At 43.7% G+C, this 23,763-nt stretch overlaps 1 protein-coding gene across 6 annotated transcripts in view; it reads left to right on the top strand.

Moving 5' to 3' along the window:
- Positions 1-23,763, top strand: part of FAM13A (family with sequence similarity 13 member A) — a 163,337-nt gene that overhangs the window by 53,443 nt on the left and 86,131 nt on the right. For all 6 annotated transcript variants that reach the window (XM_044429431.1, XM_044429432.1, XM_044429434.1 and 3 more), the window contains one exon: positions 12,414-12,580. In XM_044429431.1, coding sequence (XP_044285366.1) covers positions 12,414-12,580 — 167 coding nt within the window. The remainder of the gene's footprint in view (positions 1-12,413; positions 12,581-23,763) is intronic.

The raw sequence follows: 23,763 nt of genomic DNA, 5'->3' as shown, positions 1-23,763 counted from the left end.
CAAAAACATCTTGAAGACGGCCTGTTTCAAACTTTCCTGATGGTGCTGAGATTTTCTTTGTATCCTGCTCGTTGGATGCCATACAGACTGGCATTTGAACAGCAGGAAAACCTTTCACTCTTGCGGGAAGGCTTCTTTTACACTTTATACTGTAAGGTAAACCAGGCTAGAAGCAACAAGGCTTCTTGCCAAGGAACAAAAAGCCTGAGTAAACATTGCCAGTTTGGAAAACAGCAGGGAGTAGGGCTGGACGGGGTGAGAGCGGTGGATTTGCAAAAGTGGAATGAAGGGTCAGTCTGGCCTTGTACATAACATATAGAAAAGCACCAACCTATCAAAGTCTTATGCAAACGTGAATCTACCATTGTCAGTAGGGGAGCAAAACATGTAAAATTATAGCTGATTTGTCTGGTTAATGCTGGACTTTGTACTCTAAGATGAATCCTACATAGCTCCAAGCTCCTGTTATTTCTCAAGGCTGTTACACTCATGGCATGCTGATGCGTTTGCTGTGGGCAGGTGGTAGGTTACTCGGGTGACCAGAATGTTTGGTCTGATCTAGCGTTGCTCTTCTTACGTAGTTAGGAATGCAAGCCTTTTAATATACCAGCTACAGTTATGTCATAGTGGGTTCCTAATAATTTAATAGCATACTGTCAAAATACACACCTGCCTTCTTTTATCTCATCGCTGCAGAAGAAAGCGTGAATATTTAATCTCTTTAATTCGTTGAACTGCGGGTTTTTCATGTTTTGCCTGTTTTGTAACTGTTGTTGGGTTTTGCTTGAATACCCATAACATCTATGTCAGGGAGGCAATTAAATTTTCCTGGATGAAAGGAGTAGAGAAAGAAATCAGCTGTTAGGTGGCTAGACCTAACATGGCACACAACTTCCAGGTTGGCCACAGAAGTGTTTACAGAATTCCCATTTCAAAAATATTGTTATAATAGCTTTCATTATTAAATTATTGAAGGCCTCACTTGAATCTGAAATTCCAAATTCAGAAACATAGAAAGTGGCTTTGCACCAGATTTGACTATGGGTTGTATCCAATATTAGTCCTCCTTAAGGGAGATCCGTTGTCCCTTTTAAAAGCCATTTAAGTTGCAATCCTATCCAAAGGTAGATAGGTTTGCTAGAATTGCTCCTCTACGCATATATTTGTTAAATTTAAATTACCTGCAAGTGGACCATGCCCTTGGGACAGTTTGCAGTAAGAAAGCAACAATGATAAACAAAGTTTAAAAAGAGGTAAAACATAAATATATTAATACAATATTAAACATTAAAGCATTAAAATAGTAATGCTCTGACAGAAATTAGCAAGCAGCAGATGAAAGATTAAATGTCTACTGAAAGAGGAAGGGCTTAATCTGAGGTTAATCTGGACTTAATCTCCTGGGAAATGTGTTTTATAGACAAGGGGCCACTAAAAAGAAAACCTTCCATTGTCCCATTATAGGCAGAGGAGTCCACCAAAATTATTTTATTTTATTATTTGGGATATTTCTAGCCTATCCAATGACTTTCATCTCTGGATGGCTCACAGCAAAATTTTAGCTATCAAGCAGGAATATAGGAATTGATGTGTCTTCTGATTAACTAGTCCTTAACCATTTGATGCTAAATGGTCTTCATCAGCAAACTGGCCCCAGAAGCTGACTGACATCTAAGTTATTGTCCATCCCTCCAAATTGTGTGTGTGATGAATCCTATACATGAATTATGTATTGTATGGAAAGTAGGTTCGTTCTGATCCGCTTGTCAGTTAGCTTCACTGGATGACTGCAAATTCTGGTCTTTGTGGGGATTTAAACCTGTGTCTGGACTGTTGCAGTTCAGATAGCTTGTGGAAATTTATAGGGTGAAAGGTCCTCTGTACAAAATAAAAGAAATTACACAGTCACACACACATACACCCTAGCATGTTATGAGGAAGGGGCTAGGCAAGAACACTGATAGGGTATAGACAACAGTTTTAAAATGGAGAAGCATTCAGTCTTAAGAATCCCCATTTCTAATCTGAAGTGGTACAGTCCTAACAAAAATGCAGGCTGAAGTTGCACAGTACTGATACAATGGAGAATTAAGCCAGGGGAGGCATTTGGATTCAGAGCAAGACAAAGTAGTTGGATATGCTGGACCAGTCCTTCCCAGCATGTTGGTGCCCCCCATTGTGTTGAGCTATAATTCCCGGTATGGCCAGGGCTCTAGGGAGTTGCCATACCAAACATCTGAAGAGGGTGCTGGTTTTGGAAAGGCTGGGTTAGGCAATCAGTTGAGTTCCTTCCAGATTTTAGAAGCGATATTTGTAATGATGATGAATCAGAGCAGATGGTCATCGGTGAGTCCTACAATTTCTAATTTCCAGTCACTTCAGGATGAAGGGAAGCAGAAGGCAGTGGTGTTTATGCGAGCTGTCTGTGGCCCTTGAAAGACCTGTGCATTTCTGCCTGATTTAGCAAGCGGTGTGTATCAATGCCAACAATGTCAATGAGATGCCGAAATTCTTTCATTAGGCTGTAATTCTGTGTCAGGGATACTAAGTATAAGAATTCCATAAATGGAGAGAACAGGTTTCCCAGAAAAACATTCTGCCCCTTTGGGGTGTACATACATGGACTTAAGCAGATTAATGTTTTATTATGGCATAGGGATTACTTTTGTGAGCAAAGTAAACTCACCAAGGACTTCTTCCATATTTATACCCAAAGTGAGGCCTTTGAAAAGGAATGATGGATATGTCCGGCACTTCGTTTCTGTTACTAATGCTTGGGCTATTTCTATTGCCTTGGGTGTGTGAAGGAACTGAAAACAAGATGCCAGTTTTGATTGGTAAAGCCCTAAATGAATTTCAGGGTAAACTTTCTGCATTAAGTCCTTGGTGGTCTTTACAATAAACTGTTTTTCTTTTTTTTAGTGGAGGAGCTTTTCCAGCCTGTTGCAATGCAACCTGCAGCTAGTCATAAAGACTAACAAATAGCTTCTGGAAGAAGCTTTTGTGGACAAGGTCCATTTCTGTCTGATAAAGTGGACACTGCTCATAAGAGGCTATGCCAGAATGAATTTGTTAGTGTTCAAAGTGTCATAGGACTCACTGTCCCTTTATCTTGATAACTGTAGCAGGAACAAAATGAGAGAGTATGAAGGGCAGCTGGGGTGTCTGCCTTCACTTGAATTAATTATCACGGGGTTCTCATTGGAGACCAAGATTATACTGGTTACTGCTACGTTACATTTATATCCCTCCATTTTTCCTCTTGCGAGGAACCCAAGATGGCTTTCAAAGTTCTCCTCCTCTCCATGTTATCTTCACAACAATCCTATGATTGGGTTTGCCTGAGAGACTGAGACGGTGGCCCAAAATCATCCAGTGAACTTCATGGCCAAGTGGAGACTAGAAGCTGGATCTTCTGAGTCCCTGTCTAACACTCTAACCACACCACACGATTCTCCGTATGATCCAAACTGAGCTTGGAATAGTTGCAGCACCAGATTGGTGTTCTGTGACCTTTCGGATGCTCTCTGCAGAAGTTTCGGATGCTCTCGGCCAGTTTTCCTGCTGAAATGATGGTGAATGTGTTACTCGGGTTCTTTCCAAGTGCCCCCAATCTCTGCACAGTGGGGTTGCTTGGCTGCTGCTGTGCCAACGTGTATCGCCTGTCTGTCTGAACTATACTGTGCGGGGATGCAAAGTCTAGAGGTGACGTATTTGCCAAATGAAAAGGAAATGCTAGTACTCTGGGTGTGTATGAGGGAGGGGGCTGGTTGTCCTGATGTTATTCGGGCCATCAGCTGCCTGGAGATCTCTTGCTTTTCACTCCAACCTTTGCTGATTCCTTTTTTACAAGCTCTGATTCTATTTTACAGCTGGTCAGAGAGCAGTCCTACTTCCTGCCTCCCTTTTCAGCCTAGTCGCAGAAGTCTTTTTGCTCCTTTTCTTTGACCTGCCCCTGCTTACTTGGAACCCTGCAGGGTAGGCCTGATCATTAGTGTGAGGCAGCTGTTCTGAAAGTGTTCTTCCTTTATTGCATCGTTGCCTTTCTGCTGACAGGAGGAGGCATTTGGGGCTTTCCTGCCTCCGGCGGCAAGAGAACTTGACCAGCCTTGGGCATGAGGCACCTTGACACATGCATGCTGCAGGGCATTCCTTGTTGCTCCACCTCAAGCCAGAGAGGTGTCTTGGGCTGACCGTGTTCTGGAGCAGCCCCTTTCACAGCGTACAGCACTGCTGGGGATGGATGGCTCCTACAGACATGCTCCTTTGAAAGAAAGATATGCTTTGTTCAGCCACACGGGCTCTGATGTTGTAGTTTGCCCACCTACACACACACTCCCCCTCCCACCCCCCACCCCCCGAGTGCCATTGCAAAAGTCGGCAAGACGGTGTGAATTCCTAAAAGCCTCTCTGGAAGCTGGGCCTGGTGGATTGGCACGCTTCCTCAATACCATGGCTTGACATATCTGCTAATAGGCAAAGGATGATTTAAGATCAATTTGGGGATGTTAGGTCCTCCAGAAATGGCCTAGAAATGAACACCTTGGCTTAGAATGATGCCTGAAAACTTGAAAAAACATTCATTATCTAGCACTGAGTCATCAGCCATGGATCTTGTAAAATGTTAGCTTTGCCAAGAACCAAGAGAGAGGCAAGAATTTCAGCTCACTTACCAGCATTGTGATTTGCTAGCCTGAGATCGCTATTGGAGACGTTTCTTGGATAAGTAGCTGCTGATGCACTGAGGCGAAATCTCAGATAGATTCATGTGATAAAGCCATGTGTATGGCCCCCTCTGGGGGTCTTAAGGAAAGACGCATCCATGGAGGGCCATTCAAGGAACAGTTCAAACTGGGACAGCCACTCAGCTTATATAAATTTAGCTTCTGTAAAAGAGGTAACCTGAGGAAACCTTGCTCCATCCATCCAGAAGAACAGCAGTCTGGATAAAACTCTCACTTCGCTATTTGAATCTGCCAAGAGAGTCTGTATAACATCTTACATGTGACTGTGGAAAAGTATTTGTATTGAGTGTCTGAGCACAAGCCAAGGTGCCCAATGGTTGGGCACTTGCCCGGGCCCACAACCTTGCCAGGTATGCCCTATTGAGAGTCCCCTGGCCATACTAGAACCCTGGGTCATTCCATGAAGCGGATGGTTGGCTGACTCAGGACAGATATAAGGACATGCTTGTCGGCACATGGATTTTGCTGATGGCCCCAAATCGATGGATGCTAGTTGTGAGGGGCAAATGCTTCCTCTAATATCAGGGGCATTATGCCTTTGAATATCGGGGCTGTAGCACTCATGTCCTGCTCATAGGTTTCCAGCTGGAGGCTGGTTGGCCATTCTGTGAACTAGAATGCTGTACTAGATGGACCTTGATCTGATCCAGCATGGATCTTCTTGTCGTCATTGTCTTCAGTGTTGTCTCCTGCTTTTCATCTCTCCCTCGCTGAGTGTATGAAAAGAATGACATGTATTATTCAGAGGGATTTTGGTAGCTTGACTGGGAAAGTTCTTTGCCTGAGGTGATTCCAGGTCGTTATAACTCAGGGGATAGCCATGAGCAGGATGGATCTATGGCAGGACTTGGTCTAAGCGGGCATTAGAAGTAGAAATGTTTCACTTTGGAGGCTCTAAGTCCTGTTTTCATCTGAGGAATCGCAATGGCTGCTCTTTCAGCCTTCATGCTACCAATGAAGATTTTATTTGGGTCAGCTTTTTCAGAACTTTCTTTTGTTTGTAACTCTGTGTTGCTTTTTAATTGTTTTAGCTGCTGTGCTGGTTTCTTTTCACTTTTTAGTGATGATGAATCAGTCTCTTTTGGGTCCAGAGCATTTTCCCCATGTAGTCAGCCTTCATTCCATTCTTTCTGATTTTTGCAGCAGTGTAGTATTAGGGGGGAAAACACAGCACAGAGAAAAATGTACTTCTATTTTGAATACAATGTTTGTAATATCAGCAGTGTTTTGCATGACTTTTCCTAATATACACACTTCATATGTAATTTTTGAGCCAAGAACTACATTACAAAATTCAGAGAAGACCATAATCCAAAGGATTATCATGTTCCAATGTGCATATCAGTTCAGGAAGTGCAAAATAGGTCAGTTTCCTTAATTTTAGGCTCAAAAAGTGAGAACTGCAGTGAAATGTGACTATGTGGAATATGGCTATTCCGTTTGGGTGTCCTCACCTCTCTCTCCAAATCACCTACCTTAGATGGCCAAAACTGGCTGTCTGAATGACATGCAGAGCAGGAAGTGTTCATTTAGTGCTCTGCATTAAATGTTCTTAAGCCTCCAAATTCAGGGGCTCATGAGCATCAAAGGGGTGCATTCCATAAGATTGTGCCTGTGGTGTCAGAGACCAGAGTCCTTGCTCTCGCTTGCAGTGTGGGGTGCTGCTGTGCAGGATTCCATCTACTCCATTCCATCCCCCCACCTCACAAGTTTTCTTTCTTTTTTTTCCCCCTCAACAGTCATTTACCATTCCACATCCACTGGCAAAGCCCAGTCTTCCTCTGGGCTGTTTTGTGTCTTTTTTGTGTCTGTTTTGTGTCTGTTTTGTTAGTTTCCGCCCCCCCCCCACAACTTTTTTTGGGATGGGGAAGGATTTGTGGTTGTTCCATGGGGTTCCCACAAGCCGCTGAATACCTCTCTCTTGTGGGTGGATGGTGTCCTTTGGCAATATAAAGGTAGGTGCTTAAGGAACAATCTTATCATTGAGATGTATCATTTTCTATTTTATGCTATCTAGTAATATCTCTATTCTTATTATTTGTTAACTTTATTATCAGTTTAATCCATCCAATGACCCATGTTCTCTGGGCAGATTCCAAAATCTAGAAACGATGACGCTCAGCAAAAAATAATAAAGAGTATAGGAATAAAATATGTAAAGACCATCATAAAAATCTCAAAAGCTAAACTCTAAAATGAGTAGGAAGAAAGGGGTTTTGCCTGGCTCAAAATCAAAACAAATGTAGGCACCAGGACAAGCATTCCATTAATGGGGCACCAAATCCGAGAAGGCCCTCTCTCTTTAGCTGCTGCTTAACATCTTTCAGCACCTGGAGGAGGACCTTCAAAGATGAGATAATGGTCCAGACAGGTCCATATACGAAATGTCCTTTAAATCAGGAGTGGGCAGCTTGCAATATTTGGAAGACTACATTCTCAGCCCAAAAGCCTGTGAGAGCCACATGCCTCCCCTGCTGTTGTCAGAATTGGCTGCTTACGGGTGACATCCCTGCAATTCTACTGGAAAACTGGGCATGTGGAAGTAACAAGCCTTGTTTCCCAGAAGAATGGGGCTCCTGACAGCCCAGCAAACTGCTGCTCAGCGGGCTGTCAGGATTTACGTTCTGTGGGCAGAGGGTGCATGAGGAGAACCACTCCTGTGCTCCCTGCTTCTCTGCAGGAACACCAATATTGCTGGGAAGGAGGCTGTGCTATTGGCCCAGTTTCCCAGGATTTCGGGTATGGCGGAAGCACGGAGTGGGGAATGCCCAAGCACCATATTAGCCCATTTTAGGGACTGTGTTCCAAAGACATTGAAAGCCTGGAAGGTCAACCCTTCAAGTCAGATTCTTAAATGAACTGGAAGCTGGTATGCTGGTATAATCCGTTTCAAGCTTACTGTCGCTTCCAGTCCATCTTCGAGGGTTCCCCAAGTATAATGTATTGCAGTCACCCAAATGGGAGGTTCCCAAGGTGTGGTTAACTGTTGCCAGACGGTCTCTATCCAAGTAAGGTCCCATGTGGCCTATCAGCCAAAGCAGACAAAAAACACTGCTGGCCACCCAGGCCACCTGGGTCTCAAGTGACAAAGATGGTCATAGGCGTATCCCTACCACCACCACCAAGCCATTCCTCTAAACCTTGATGAAGAGGCAGCGTATACGTTAATTAAAGGGAACTATGTTCAGTTATGCTCAGTTTAGAACTCTGGCAGCGGTCCAGGCCAAAGGGATCTTAGCTGCTAAATATCTGCCGTTGTTTAAGCTTCTCCTATCCCTGATGTTCTCTTGACTTGTATGCGTGGGGTTACAGAACAGTCCAGCCACAACACATTAATTGTACCAAGGTTATACGCTGAGCAAGTAGAGCCTGAGGGTTGGAGATTTTCAGTGAGAAGCTTTGCAGCCACGAGATAGTAACAGGGGCCATCGTATGTTGGCCTTGTTGCTGTTTTTCAGCCTGTCCTTCAATATCTTTTTTGGGAGGGGGCATTTTTAAAACAGTGCATGCTTATCCTTGGTTTATAGTTCTAAAAATAAGCATGTGTTTGTTTCGAGATTCACTTTGGTGAAGCACAGTTTTCCTACAACAAGCTGTGCTAAAGATTGAAGGGCTGAAATTGGAGGAGCAAAGTTTCCTGCAGTTGCTTCCTGGCTGACTTGTTAGCGTCTGCTGCCAGTTCCACATTGTTCTGGCTGCAGCAGCAGAGCTTCTGGTCAGCTGGCCATTGCCCACCGCATGCTCCACCAGGCGTTGGAGTGAGGATAGGGAGCACTGGTTTCGCTCCTCCTTCAGAAGGGTCCTATGAGGTTATCCGTAAGTGTGCTTCCAATGAACTTTGCAGCTGATTAAAGCAATGCATGGAGGGGCCTATGGTTGGCCCAGGAGACCCAAGCTCCAAGCAGAGGGATTCTTCAGGTGGCCACACAGTCTTTCACCTGCCCTCTGTTTGCTTGGTAGAGCTTCTCCAAAATCAAAATCAGCCTCTGGGCTCAGAGAGGTTCAGTGTTCCTTGATATACACACTGACCACACAAACCCACCACCTGCCTGCTCCGTGCACATCAGAAAGGTATCATACCAAATGCACACAGGCAGAAATCCACTTGGTGGGGACATGGATTGTGCTGTGGTTTCCCCTTCCTTGAAGGAGCTTTCTGCATGCTCTGAAAGCACTGATGAAGGGAGGCAGGACTAGCCCAGGTGACTGCCATGACTGCATCCTTCGCCTGGACAGGTAACTGTTTAAAGAAAAGAGGGAGGATCATGGGATAGCCTGGCCAGGTCTCAGAATGGAGGGATGTAATCAGTGGCATCTCCCAAGGATCTGTGCTAGAACTGGGGCTTTTTAACTTGTTCACAAATGATCCAGAGTTACGGGCAAGCAGTGAGGTGGCCAGGCATCTGACAACACCAAATTATTTAGGGCAGTTAAATAGAAAGGGAAAGTGGAAAACTCCAAAAGGGTCTCTCTGAAGTGGGAAAATTGGGGAAAGTGGGAAATTGATATTAAAATGGCAGGTGCAGTTCAATGTAAGCATGCATAAGGTAATGCATATTGGGAATGTCACCCATTTGGTGATGGGGTCTTAGCTGGTTGGAGTTGTGGCAGATAGTGCAATGAAGAAGCTGTGGGGCTGCAGTGAAAAAGACGAACTCCGGACTGGGAATTGAAAATAGAACTGTCAATATTAGAATGCAAATTCCTTTACAGAAATTGGGGTTGTGACCACACTTGGAATACTGTGCACAGTTCTGGTCACTGCGTCTCAGAAAAGTTACTGTGGAGCTGGAAAAGGTATAGAAAAGGGCAGCCATAATGGTGAATTAGCTGGATGCAAGGCCTCCACCTGCCCAGGCTCCTCAGCAACTGGTATATGCTGGCATGCCACCTAAGCTAAAGGAGTTTGTACACAGCTCTTCAGAGTTGGAGTCTACAACTCCCTCCAGCCTCTGAAGATGATCCACCTTTCAGTATGTGAAAGAAACCTCTGCTTCCTCATTTTTCCATTTTAGGTTTCAGTTTCTTCTGCTTAAGGAACTTTCTGTTAGCAGAGGGACAGACTGTTAGGCTGAACAACACTCTTAAAAACTAACAAAAATATTATGGCATGAGCTTTCGTGGACTACAGTCTGCTTTCATGAAGCACTTCCCAAAAGGCTTATGCCTTCGTTCATTTTATAGTCTTTAAGAAAGTCTCCTCCAGCTTGACGCCTTCCAGATGTTTTGGTTGCACCTCCCAGGAATCCCTGATGTTTAGCCATGTTGACTGGAACTGATGGCTATTGAAGTCGGAAGCATCTGGAGGCTACCAGGTTCAAGAAGGCTTCTCGAAGGAGCAACAAGACTTTTTACTGTTTGCAGCCTCTGTACTTTGGCTGTGTTGCCAGAAAGGGAGTCTGTATACAGAGATTGTGTGGAATGCTGATTCCTGACATATCTAAACTGCAGCCTTTAGTTGTGTCCTTCCCATTTGTACTTTGATATCATTCTTGGTGAGATCGCAGCAGATACTGATCCAAGCTAATGTTCAGATACTTAAAGGGGACTTCACTGATATGATTGCCTTCTACAAAGACATAACCAGTTGATAGCAACGGCTCCTGAACAACTTTGAACTCCTTGATGGCTTTGAACACAAGTCTGGAGGTCAATATTCTGAACAATAGTTGCAATGAAATGCTTCAAAATTGCAGAGCTGGGCTTGCAATCTGTCCAAAGTGGCATTTTTGGTAGGAAGCAAGTTCCCTGAACGGCTCAGATCAGTGGCAAGTCTGCAATTGTTTTCTGTTTATACATCTGCTCTTAAACTTCTTATTTTTTGTGTTTGATACATATGTGTATTATTTTTCTAAACTTCCTTGGATCTTTTATTGCTTTGAAGGAGAGAAGTATTCATAATAAACATTTTCTTTCCAGGGCATAGAATTTATGTTCAAACTCGTTTCATTACACTTTAGAATGCGCTAAGATTTTCACTCAGGGACTTGTTTCAGCCCAGGTTCTATCACACTGAAGTGGTTGTTTGCACCAACCCTGGTTCACAACATTTAGACCAGAGGTAGACAACCTAGTTTCCTTCAGAAGTTTAGCATCCAACTCCCATCATCAATCACCATTGACCATGATGGCTGGGCTTAATGAGGTTATAGCCCAAAACATTTAAAGGCCATGGAATTGCTTACCCCTTTTAGACTGTACAGCTTCCTCAAAATCCTTTGGGATGACCACTTTGCAAGGATGTGTATATGTTGCACACATCAGCAAAGGAAATAAGGTGCCATTATTATGGTATAAACACCAAAAGATAAACACAAGTGTGTTACACCACAAGCTTCAAGGCCCAGAGTCAACAACTCATCACATAGTTGAGTTGCAAGTTCGATTCTGCACCATCTTTGACAATATCTGATAAATGAGCAAAAAAAAGTGGTGCTCTTTTGCAGTGCAACATCAGAATGTCAATGCTGCATGAACACATTGGCTTCTGGATGTGTTACAGAGACCTGTCGAGGTTCTGAGGTAGACTGTTTCCCAAGTGACAGGCAAGACGTGGCATCAGCAAGTCGAATGGGATCTTTGCTAGTTGTTACACAAAGGCCAGTCCTGCTTTGTGCCCTTAGTTGTGGTACTTCCCCCACCCCCTGCCTGCATGTCCAGTCACCCTGATTTGAGCTTGTTGAATGGTCAGCAAGCCCCAAGAATTTGGAACAACAAGTCCATGAGTCACTGGATGCAGATGGAGCTTCCAACAAGCATGACTTCCATGTTCAGTGTGCGATTGGAGTCAACTGCTTGTGGACACTGGACGTGAGCCCTGTCTCATGGGCTAATGTTGGTCTGGGACTGAGGAGGCTCAGGTTTAGATTCCCAGTCAAGCCATGGATCTTGGGCCAGTCACTGTCCCTCAACATCACTAGGTAATGATGAGGATAAATTGTGGGGATGGCAACAGAATATGATATAGCACCTTGGAGGGAAAATGGGATATCAAAGTAATGAATGAAATACCAGTATCTTTTGGCATTCACTGTCATACACACCAGCTTGTATAGGAAGAGCTGTGATATTTTTTAAAAATTGTCTAAATATGGACATAAAACATTTCTATAGATCAAACTGTTTAACAGAATTACCTGCTACAATGCCATAGATAAGCTGAATCACCACGGCTGAGTTGGATATTTTCCTGTTTACATAATGTAAATAATAGCTCACAGCTCTAATTGTATGCTATTATTTCTGTAATGGCACACTCAGCAACATGTATGTTACCAACTACATAATCATCTTTTAAAAACATACATCTATGTATTTGGGGAAGATTGCCATGATGTGGTTGTTTCTTTGGTGGAAAGAGAGTATACCAAAAGCCTTAGTTCAGCCTACTGTGAAGTTACCTAGCTGATAAAATAACCAGATTGATTTTTAAAATGTGCTGTCAGCTCCTGCTTGATGCTTCATATTACAGTTTCCTGCGTTTACATTTACCTTCTAGCAGGAGGTTTGGATTTTTGTTCATTTGGGGGGGGGGATTGCTGACTCATTCTTTGCTATGGATCCAGTGTATTTTTTCATTAAAAATAAAACCCTGCCTGCTGCAAAGGTGCTGGGAAGGTTGCTTTGCCCCTTATCAGCTTCATATATCTTTTTACTTTGTTTCTCCAGATCGCAAAGTCCAAACAAGAAGGATCTTTGGCACATTTAGTGCCGCAGCCAAGACTGTCAGATGGAATTCCCCGGGTTAGCATCCATTTAGCAGACAGTGTACGTTCAGAGGCGATGGATTTAGCAGATGAAATCACCTTCATGAGCAGTGCTGCATTCTTCACCAGGTTAGTGTTCCTTTTTTTCCCTCAAAGCCAATATGTAGCATTTTAAGCATCTTTTCAGAATATTTGTGTGCTTGCCGAGCATACAAAGCAATTCTCAGCATTGCAGCAAAGCCTGCAAATAATGTGGAAAATTGAAGTGTTGAGTGGCCAGCCACGACTACATTAAATTAGGCATGTATTCTGTTTATCATTAGTACTGAAAAAGATGTTGTGTTTAAATGCATGCCTAGGATTCTAGAATGGTATTGGCAGACTGTGAGAAGAATGCTCAAAGATGCCCATGATTTAAGGTTGCAGCCATCAGATTTAAGTCTTAGCAATACTCAGATGCACTCCAAAGCCATTTCTGTGGCAAATCAGATTTTGTGTTCCTTGCAATAAAAGCCAGCGCTTCTGTTTGTAAGGTTGCAAGAGTAGCTTAAAATAATGCTTCCATTTCTTAGAAATGCATCCGATGAAACAACATTTGGTGGAGTTTTCTTGCGTACCCAAGTTTCGGCAGTGGCCAGGAGAGCGCTTGAGCAGCTAAAGCTAATGTGGCAAGCAAACTGGGCTATCTAAGGCCAGACCTGATTTCCTTGTTACAACAGTCTCACTAGGTAGCAGTCTGCTTCTGGGCACAGTTCAGAGTGCTGGTTGTTTCCTATAAAACCCTATATGGCTTCGGACTCGGCTACTTGAAAGACTGCCACCCCCCATATGAGCTTACTCGGATCTGAAGAGCTTCAGGAAGGGGCCTCCTTTTGGTACCTCTACCTGCAGATCTTTGGGTACCTCTACCTCCAGTGTTTGGTGGCCACACAAGAAGGACCTTCTTAGTGACTGCTCCCAGGCTGGATATTCCTTGTTGACCGAGGCTGAGGTAGGGTCCATCTTTGCTGTTTCTATCTGAGCAGGCTTTTGACATCTAGGCTTGTCTCTATGGTTGGGTGCTATTTTTTATGATATTGCTGTGTTTTTTACTGTGGTTTTACTGTATTAGTTATATTACTGTTTTAATTATGTTCTTATTCATCTATTATTGTAAGTTACCTTGAGTACCTTTTCTTAGTAGAAAATGGCATACAAATCTACTTCTAAAATCCTGGTTTTACAATAGTACTTTTATGAAAACATCATAGTGCCATTCTTCTTGGCCTGCTTTAGTTACAGTACCTTAACCTGGGATACCAAACCTGATGCTCAACAACAGGGACAGAACCTTGTCACTCTGCCCAAATTGCTGTATAAAACCTGTAGTGTAAACACCCAGTACTTGTCCAAAGAGTGGATCACCTCAAGAGTGGAGGTGACTGGCAGCAGAATGAAGGTCAAGGCAAGAAAGCCGATGCAGACAAGGCCTAAATTAGAATTCTCTTTGGGCAAAGACCCTGATTGGACCTGGAAACATTTACAGTGAGGCCAAATCAAAGAAAGTTAGTGCACTATCTTAGGGGTAGAGCCAGAAGAGGACAAAAATACTCTGTTTGCTTGCTCTTCTGAGTGACCGACTTGGAGATGTAACACCCAATGGACCTGGAAGGTTGCTAGTTCAGGTCCAGTAACACACACCATGCAGTAACCCACACTTAAGACAGTCCAAGAATAATACTCAGTCCAAAACATACACAAACTAAATTTTGGGATGGCCACACAGTTGAGGGTTGTGCCATTTCTTTATGTACCATGCGCTCAGTCTATAGTAAAGTCACCTTCTTCGTTTCATCAATAGTCTTTAAAAAGAGCAGAATATAGTGTGAGAGGACATAGTAGCAATGTCCTGCTATTCTGGGAACATTTTCTTTGACCTTTAAACTTCATTCTGATTTGAACTGTGTGAGCATGGCCTTTTCCAGAGCAGTCAAGGGATACTTTGCTGCGTTTTAATGTTTGTTCATATGGGTGGCTTAGACCAGAAGCTACTTTCATTGCTGCTTTGACTTCTGTGAGAGCAAGGAAAAACAAAACAGCCTGTAGGAAAGTGGAGCTGTTAGAACCATAAAGGGCTGCCTTATGCAGGTCAAAGAAGAGTTCTAGAGTGATTGGGCTTCTGTCTTCCACCCTAGCTCAGTGGTGCAAAACTCTAGAACAGAGCACAGCAATGAGAGCAGGACTGCTGGCAAGGTTCAGCACCAGGAGTTACAGAATCCAAGTGGACAGCTCTCTTCTTACTCTTCTTCATGCCATGGTCTGTCCTTGCTTGCTTGCGAAATGAGGGTCATTCCCATGCTCTTGTTGCTTCAACACTGACTTACCCCTTGGCTGAGGAACACAAGTCATCTCTATCCTATGATCTCTTATAATGCTGCCATTTGTCTACCATTTTTTGCTACCCAGCAGGTTGCCCTGACTCCCAGCTTATGACCACCGGCTCTTCTGCTATTTTTCTTGCTGTTTACTGTTTGTGGTGTCTGTCCTAGCTCTTGAGGATCCAGGAGAATGTGACAGAGGGAGTACACACCATATGTGCATGTGTGTGTGTGTAGATATTTTTCATCCTTTATCCCATGGCATAAAAATGTTTTAATAAATAATAAATAAAATAAATATTGGGATCTCCAAGAGACCAATGGATAGCATCTACTTATTTATTTAGAATAGATCAGTTCATTGGTTAGTTCATTCATTGGTTCAACAGCAAGAAACAAGTTAAACTTTTAAGACTGGACAACAGTCTGTAATATGATACAGTCACTAGCAACATGCTGGTAATAAAATCTTTTTGGATCTTGGCCAATGCCAATAAAATGTTGGCAACTTTGCCAATTAACTTCTTGAGACCATTACTAAAGCAGAGCAACCAAAAGGTATCTTTTACAGGTCAAGCCAGTCTTTTGGCGTATATAAACTCTGCTTTTCAATTTGAAAAACATTCCCCAGGGGACTCATAGTAAGGGAATGAAGCAATGTAAACAAAATACTTACCATGACAAAATTGAAAAAGCAGCAAATTAAAACACAAGCTGAATTAAAACCACCATCAAATATGCGGTGGATTAAAATCATTCAGTAATAAGTACTACTTGGTCACTAAAAGATGAAACAATCACTAAAATATAATAAAACGCTAAAATTTAAGAGCCTTGATAGAGTCCGTAATTATATCCAGGCACTTCTAAAAGGCACTGGATATATTTGTTACACTTACTTTATGCCTCCAGAAATATTCTGATAACTTTGCAATGCTGGTATGAATGCATTTTGTGGCATCACATTGTAACTGCTTGTGAGATTGCAAATCCTAAGGGATCATGCCCAATATGAGATGGATTGACTCCATCAAAGAAGCCACAGCCTTGGGTTTATAAAAACTAAGCAGGGCTGTGAAGGACAGCGTACTTGGAGGGCATTCATTCGTAGGATCCGCATAAATTGGAGATCACTTGATGGCATGCAACAAGTGATTATGCAAATCAAACATGCAAATTATGTGGCAAATCTTAAGATATTCCCAATGCAGCAGCAGAGGAAAATCAAGTGCAAAGATTCCTTCAGGTCATTCTTTTAACAATAGAGTGATACAGTGAAGGATTGCTAGAGAAAGCCTTTCTTTCATCAGCTCCCTCACTTGTTAGCTGTTGGCTTCACAAGCAGGTTGCTGGGTGCTGTTTCCTCCATCCTCCTCTACATGTTTTCTCCCATTATAGCAGATTCACTTGCAGGACCAGTTTTGTGCAAGGGGTTTGATTTGTGACCAGTTCACATTGGGTGACTGCCCTCTTTTGTGCATACTTGATCTTTACATCCGGGTGTCATGGAATTACTGGACAGCTTGGATTTCAAGGCCATTTGATCTCTCTGTTCATGACTTGTTTGTGCATCTGTGTGCACAGATAAAGCAGCAGCTTAGAAATGTTTAACATAAATGCAACTCAATCCAATAAGGTGCTTTTTAATGAAAGCCGTAGCTTATCATTTATGCTATGCTGCAGCTTGTTTCTTTTGCCAGTTTGCAAAATGCATGGTTCACTCTTAATAACAGGTATAGAATGATATCTTTGAAAGACAAAATACTCAGCTTTATTCCACACCCCTGTTAAAAAAGCAAATTTTTGGTTGAACCTCATTATCTTGCAGTAGACACCTGAAGTTTGTTCACATTTTGAATTAAAAATTCCAGAACAGAAGCAACAGCAATGCATTTTCCTGTTCACCTTGTTGTACTTCTACGAAAGGCAGATGATAGCCAGGCAAATGAATCTGTCTTGCACCAAATCAATTTGTTGATTTACCTATTGCACTGAAGTCAGATTGGCAGCAGCTAGCCAAGGTTTCTGGTGATCGAGCTTAGTAGGACTCCTAAGTATACCTTGTTTGATTGTTTTTTCACTGGATATGGAAAGGGTTGTCTCATGTACTGTGTGTCACTGAGTTGCTGAGCTGTGTTGCTGAGCAAATTTCAGCAGGTCTGCTCTTAAGTATGATTATGATCCAGTCCTCTGTTTAATTCTCTAAAATAGAGATATTGACTTCTGGTGTAATCTCAAAGCAGTTATGTTGTTGTCCACCCCATCTAGAATTGGCAGTTGTGCTGGATCAGAGTTCATTGGTAAAGCTGGTGGAAGGAAACAGAATTTTGTACCTTCTCAGTTTATTATGCAAAAGTTCTTAAAGAGAGCCAGTGTGGTGTAGTGGTTAAGAGCCTGGGACTGGGACTCAGGCGATCTGGGTTCTAGTCCCCATTCGGCCATGGAGCCCACTGGGTGACTTTGGGCCAGTCACAGACTCAGCCCAACCTACCTCACAGGGTTGTTGTTGTGGGGATAAGATGGAGGAGAAGAGATGATGTAAGCTGCCTTGAGCCCTTTGTAGGAAAAAGGCAGGATATAAATCACAATATAAATAATAAGTAAGTAAAATCACTGTTTGGTGGTCGCAGTGCACGTTGCTGTAATATCTGCCAAGGCGAACATGCAATGTCTCCTTTGGGGTGTGCGTAAACTTTTCCTAAGTGCACTTTGTTGGTGTCAGCACTGTTCTTTCCCAGCCCAAAATAAGACTTCATGTTCCGACACTGAAGAGTTTATTGTTCACAGAGTCCTATGGCAGCATCATAAACAAGTTGGAGATCTATGTCTGTGACTCTCTCTTATTTCTAGAGATTCAGCAACTTACGCACATTTGCTTTCTGGGTTATGGGATGGATCAATAGGGCACATATGCAGCAACAAGGACATATTTGCACCCCTCATTGCATCGGAGGTTAAGCAAGTTGAATCTAATATATGCGGTGAGTGCAGCCCTAAGTATCCACCCTTATTGAATAGTTGGGGAATCTGTGACAGTCCTAACCTTTTTATGTTCATGGGTTCAGTTTTATACTATAGGGAAAGCTTTGCACTGGTGGGGTGGAGGGAGGGAAGTTAGAGGAGGAAAATTGCATCAAAACACTAGAGAAGGAAAAAGCTTCAAATCATATATCAACAAGAGCCTTTGTTGCCTGTTCTTGGAAAAATGTAGTTCTCAAAAACATGGTTATGTAAGATCGTTCATGATGCCAACATCCCACAATGGAATAAAGAATGGGATTGATTGCATAGGAGGGTGGGGACAAATGTACTTCTTAAAATTTAAATGAGTCAGCTTGGAAAAAGCCAATGCAACAAGAGCCTAAAGCATGGAAAGAGGAAAAAAAAAAGACATCTCCTCAGCTTTATTTGTTTTGGGTCACAAGACAGTTACTGACTCACGGGGAAGGCCTGCAGCTTCTCTTTTGGCAAGGCGATCGGGAAACCTATAGAGGAAGGTGTGTCTTACCCAGTGCTTTGCCTTTGTATCATTAAAATTGAATCTTAGCTATGTCCCCCCCCCACACACACACACACACACGCAGCTCGAGTTCATTAGAGGATAGGGACTGCTGTCTGCCCTCTCTACTCATTTCTGTAAACATGATACAGGTTGTCCCACATGAGGAGAAAGCCAAAGCGCACTGACCTGATCATACACTTAAAACTGCTTGATGTGTTCAGTCAACAACATCTAATTGTACTTGTATTCTCTTACTGTGTGCCAAAGAATAATGGAGATTTGATGGCCTGGCTTTTCCAACTGAGAAGGTGATGGAGAAGCTAGCAGGGGGAAAGTAAAGGGAAAACTAACTATATCACTGTGTACCAGCCTTCCTCAACCTGGTACCTTCCCGAAGTCTTGGACTGTTGGTTATTAGTATCCATTTGCTGCATTTTTATCCCCTTTTCAGACAGCGATGGTCTCCCAAAGTGGCTTACATCAATAACAAGAGAGAGAGAAACCTTACAGTCTACATCAGGCTTACAGCTAAAATGACAAAGACACACAAAAGAAGGGGAGTGGAGGGAAGAGGAGGAGGAGGAAGACCACCAGGACATTGAAATTGTGCTTCAGGTCAAGCTGCTTTGCCCATACTGGTGTTCTTGCTCAAATAGCAGTTTGGTTTGAGCTGCTTTGGCCGGTGCATGTGGCTGTTCTTCCCCTTGGCTTTACAGTATTCCTAGGAAGCTTCCCAGTATTCCTGGTCATGACAGCTTCCAATAGCCTGACCCTGCCTAATCTTGAAAGCTAAGCATGGTCAGGCCTGGTTGAAACCTGGATGGGTGACTTAACATTGTGAAACGCCCAGAGAGCTTTGGCTGCAGGCAGAGAGAAATGTAATGAATAATAATGATGACAGAAGTCAATTTGGTCTTCTCAAGTATTCTGTAGTCCAAGGGCAGGAGCTACAACCACCATCATTCCCAAGTAGCATGCCCTTTAGGGAGGGCTGGTGTATGCAGTTAATGGTTTTAAAGATGTATGAATTGTATTTCCCAAGCAAGGGAACTTCAGAGGAAGAGCAGTAAAATAAAATTCTGTACACATTTAAAGCAATTGTCCATGTTGAGCAAATAATGAAACCATGTTAACAAGCTAAAGCAGCCACAGCAAAAGCGTCACAACCCTATGATTTTATTCTTAACCAGCTTTTTGAAACTGGACAGAGATATCACAAGCATGCCTTCTTTGGGGAAGGCACTTCTGTTTTTTTCAAAAACGAAAAGTGGAAAAAGACCAAAGAAAGGTCTCCTTAAAAAAAGAAGGGACTTCTTCTGGTCATTCCATTTCGGCTGGTTGCTTTTGTCAAAGCTGCAAAATTTGCACTCTAAATTTGGTTTTGGATGAACACTTTGGGTGCAGCTTAGCTGAGATTTGCTTTTCCCAATCCTTCCCCGCTTTCCTCTGTGAAAGGAGAGGCTCACTTGCAAAGCTGCTGTCTATGGAGAGGAGAGGATAGTTCAGAGGCAGAGCATGGTCATCGTCCCAGGTCCAGAGGCATCTCCATTTAAAAGAACATTGAATAGCAGGGCTGGAAAGATCTCCGCTGGAATTTTTGTAGAGCTGCTGCTAGTAAGAGTGGTACTATCCAGCCGTGCAGCAGTACTAACTCTAGTGAAACTGTGCTGGTGAAAACGGGCACTCATACAGTATAATGACCACTTGGGGGAAAGCAGCAATTAGCTGCTTGACAGCAGATTGCCACTTTTCCCCATCGCCCTGGCAAGCACTAGTAGTTCAGTTGGCATGTGTTGGGTTCCGCTGGCCCAGTTTCATTAGCACTTGTATAGGACTGGAATGGTTCAGTGCTTATCTGACTCATTGGCCTTGTTTGGACATCATGCTGAAATACGGTTTAGTGCAGCTTTCTACAACCTCTTGGACTGCAACCCCTGCAAATCCCAGCCAGCTCTGAATGGGCTTCTCTTAATACTTCAGCCTTGAGCCTTTCTTCAGTTCAGCCAAAGTTATGAATGCTTTGAGATGTTTTGGTGTTCAGCCCACTCTGGAGCTTGCCAGAGGGGTTCACCTGTGACTTCTGATGATGCCACAGAAATATTTTTAATCAAGGCAGCCAGGATTAGGAGATGCTGCTTATTGTCTGCCGTATGAGCAACTTCATCACTCTGCCCTATGGCCTCGAGGAGAAACAGATTCCCTTCCGTTATATTTGCAAGAGTCTCCAATGCACGATGAGACAGCTGCTCAGCATTGCCTTGCAAAAACTCGCCTGTAAAGTGGCCAGAAGAGAGCTCCTTTGACCCGCACACCTAGGAGTGTTTGGTGAAGGTGATGCTCTCATTGGGAATGCAAAGACAGGGGAGAGAAGGGTGGAGATCCCCACCCAAAGAAATATAATAGACTACAAGCGAGGAATGGATGAGCCTGAGGCTGGGAGGCATAAGCACGATTTGGCGGTATGCACATCAGAAGCTGCCTTACAGAAGTGTGAAATGTTTGTCCTTCTAGCCCAGGGTCATCTGCACTTAACTAGCAGCAGTTCTGCAGGGACAGTGCTCGGGCACAGCTTCTTCCCATCAATTCCAAGACATTCACTGGGACATAGGAGGTCTTAGGGCCTCCCTGGGACCTTCTGAACACTCACTCCTTAGAGTCTTCTTGACCTTTTTCCACTTTCAAGGAACCCAACACATCTTATTTAATGCTCCTCCTCCTACTTTATCCTCACAACAACCTTGCAAGGTAGACTCCTCTGAGAGCCAGTGACCAGCCCAGAGTCACCCAATGAGCTTCATGACCTTGTGTGTACCAAAATCTGGATCTAATCTTGCATTCAAACACTGTACCACACCAGTTCTCATATAGTAATTCAGACGAATCCAGACTGAGGAGCAAATCAGACATGCAGACTTGCAATGCTCATTGTAAGTGGGAAGGGCAACTACTCTTTCTATTCCATAATACTAGCCAAAGGCCACTAGCTAGCCTAGATGGCCTTATATAGGCTCATACAACTTCAGAGAACATGAATCCAGTAACGGCTTATAGCCATGATAGCTGAATGGAGCCTCCATCAACAGGGACAGTCTATCTCTGAGCACTAAGTGCAGCATACAAGCAACAGCCCAGCTGCGGAGGGGGGTCAGACTAGATGGCCCGTGAGTCCCCTTCTGACTTGCTCTGTTTCTACGTTACTCAGAGCCCCTGCCCTGCATGCCTAATTTATCCATCCCACCAGCTCCTAAATCCAACCCAGGGAACTTCAGTTTCCTCCAGGGAGCGAGGTTTTCCTCCAGGTCTGCCCCCTGCAGGACTCCCGGGTGTTACCTCCAGTATCCTTCACTAGGCGGAGGAGTGGTGCACAAAGCAATCTACGCACCTCAGGGTGGTGAGTCAGCAGAGAATTCAGCTGGCCTTGGAAGGGCAGCCACGTCACTGTGTGCGCTGTCTCCCTGGGGGCACCAGATGCCACGAAAAGCCTTCTCCCAGCAGCATCCAAGTCCCCCTCCCCTGTGCTCACCTGAGCTCCGAAAATGACTGAATGAGGCAGGGAGCGGTTATGAAGTCAGCATCTGTGTCATCCAGCTCACCACTATATATTGTTCTGCACCCCCAGCCCTGTGTTGAGTTGCCTGTGAAGTCTATGCATCCTCTCACACGCTTTCTAAATTAGTGTATCCACTCTCAGTGCTTCCATTTTCTTCCGTATCACCTCCTGTTGGGATCCTGTGAAAAGGGGAACTTCCAGTGGCAAGTGCAGTCTATCTCTGCGTATGAGTCTTTGGGGAAGGAACTAGTGCTCTCAGGCCCTGGTCCTGAGCATCCCATGGGCATTTGCCGGAATACTGTGGGAACAAAATGCTGGACTGGGTGGGCTGTTGGTCGGATCCAGCCCAGCTCTTTTTCTGTTCTTAAGGAGTGGGGAATATTAGCCTGGTAGTGCCAATAGGGGAGATATGTTTAGGAGCATGTGAATGGGTTTGAGCATTAATTTTGCAGAAGGAAGGTGCCGTTTCAAAAGACATTTCCATATATGATTACTACAAAAGGAGACTATTACTACTACTACATTGCATTTACACCCACCTTTCTTCCTCTTGCAAGCAGCCCAAGCTGATTTACAAGGTTCTCCTTCTCTCCAACAACCAGCTGGTGAGGTACTTAGGCTGAGAGTCCATGATTGACTCAAAGTCACAGGTGTGCTCCATCACTAGAACTCTTGATCTCCCCTGCCTGCTGCTTCAGCAGACATTCAGTGGAGCCCTTGAGGCCAAAAAGATTGTGCCCCCTTGTCTGAAGCCTCATGATGACTTTGTAGATAAGGTAAATTTTGAACTATTAACTTCCTGGCTGAGTCCTTTTACTCACTGTGCTCTGTGGACCTTATGGGCAAATATACCCATAGCCTGGACATGACAATACAAGGGACCTGTATGCCAAAGTTATTATTAATCTTAAACTTTTTATGCTCCACTGCTTTAACTCAGTGGTCTGGAGGTCTGAAGACCCTTGAAGGAAGAGCCAGGAGAACCATTCCTTGCATCCTCATGGCAGATTGGATGGCATAGCTTTTAATTACTTAATGTTTTTTTTCCTGAAAGCCCATTTCTCAGCTGCCCAGAAAGCCAAGAAATCACGACACTACCTGATTTCACAAGGTAGTAGGGCAGCAGGGCAAAACAAATGCATTGGATATTGGACGTGGCATTTCTTATACAGGCCAATTACTTTGTTTTCGAGATTAGCAGTAACTTGTCATCCAGCTCCACCTAGGACAAACACAAGTTCAGGGTGACCTGTCCCAGGGAAGCATATTCAACTGGCACTGATCGCTTGCTCTTAGTACACCTGAGCCACGCCTGGTTTAACTGTATGTGTTGCCCCTTTTCCGGTTTGGCGAAGACAGAATGACATAATTGGGAGCTGGCTGTGCAGCTCTAACTATTCTGTCTTTACAGATCTGAACAGAGCAGAAGAAATAGAGAGGATGACTGAATAAAATTAAGTCACATCCATTTAGCTTTTTTTTAATGTCCCCCAAGGCAGCTATAAATGGGCTCCTGGTAGAAGGAAAACTTGCCAATTACAATTGCTATAAATCGGTTGAAACTACCAGGGTCACACTCAATGCTCTGTAGCAGATGAGCAAGACTTTTTTTCTCCCACACCCCATTTTTTAACAATAGTCACGGCCAAAAAGGCATCCCCTCCCCCCAAATCAAGGAACCCCTTAAATCAAGGTCTTAGACTCCTTGATCTTTTGTAATTTAGCTATAGATGATATATGCAGATATCATTGCAGTGTGTGGCTCATGGCATGCAACACAGGAACTTAGAAAGTCACTTTATACTGAGCCACACCAGTGTCCATCTAATTCAGTATTGTTGACACTGACTGGCAGCAGCTCTCCAGGTGTGGGGCAAGAAGTTTTCCAGCCCTACCTGGAGAT

This window comes from Varanus komodoensis, unplaced genomic scaffold (assembly GCF_004798865.1).
Source record: "Varanus komodoensis strain SLA01 unplaced genomic scaffold, ASM479886v1 scaffold2, whole genome shotgun sequence".
NCBI lineage: Eukaryota > Metazoa > Chordata > Lepidosauria > Squamata > Varanidae > Varanus > Varanus komodoensis.
This window is presented reverse-complemented; position numbering and strand designations above follow the sequence as displayed.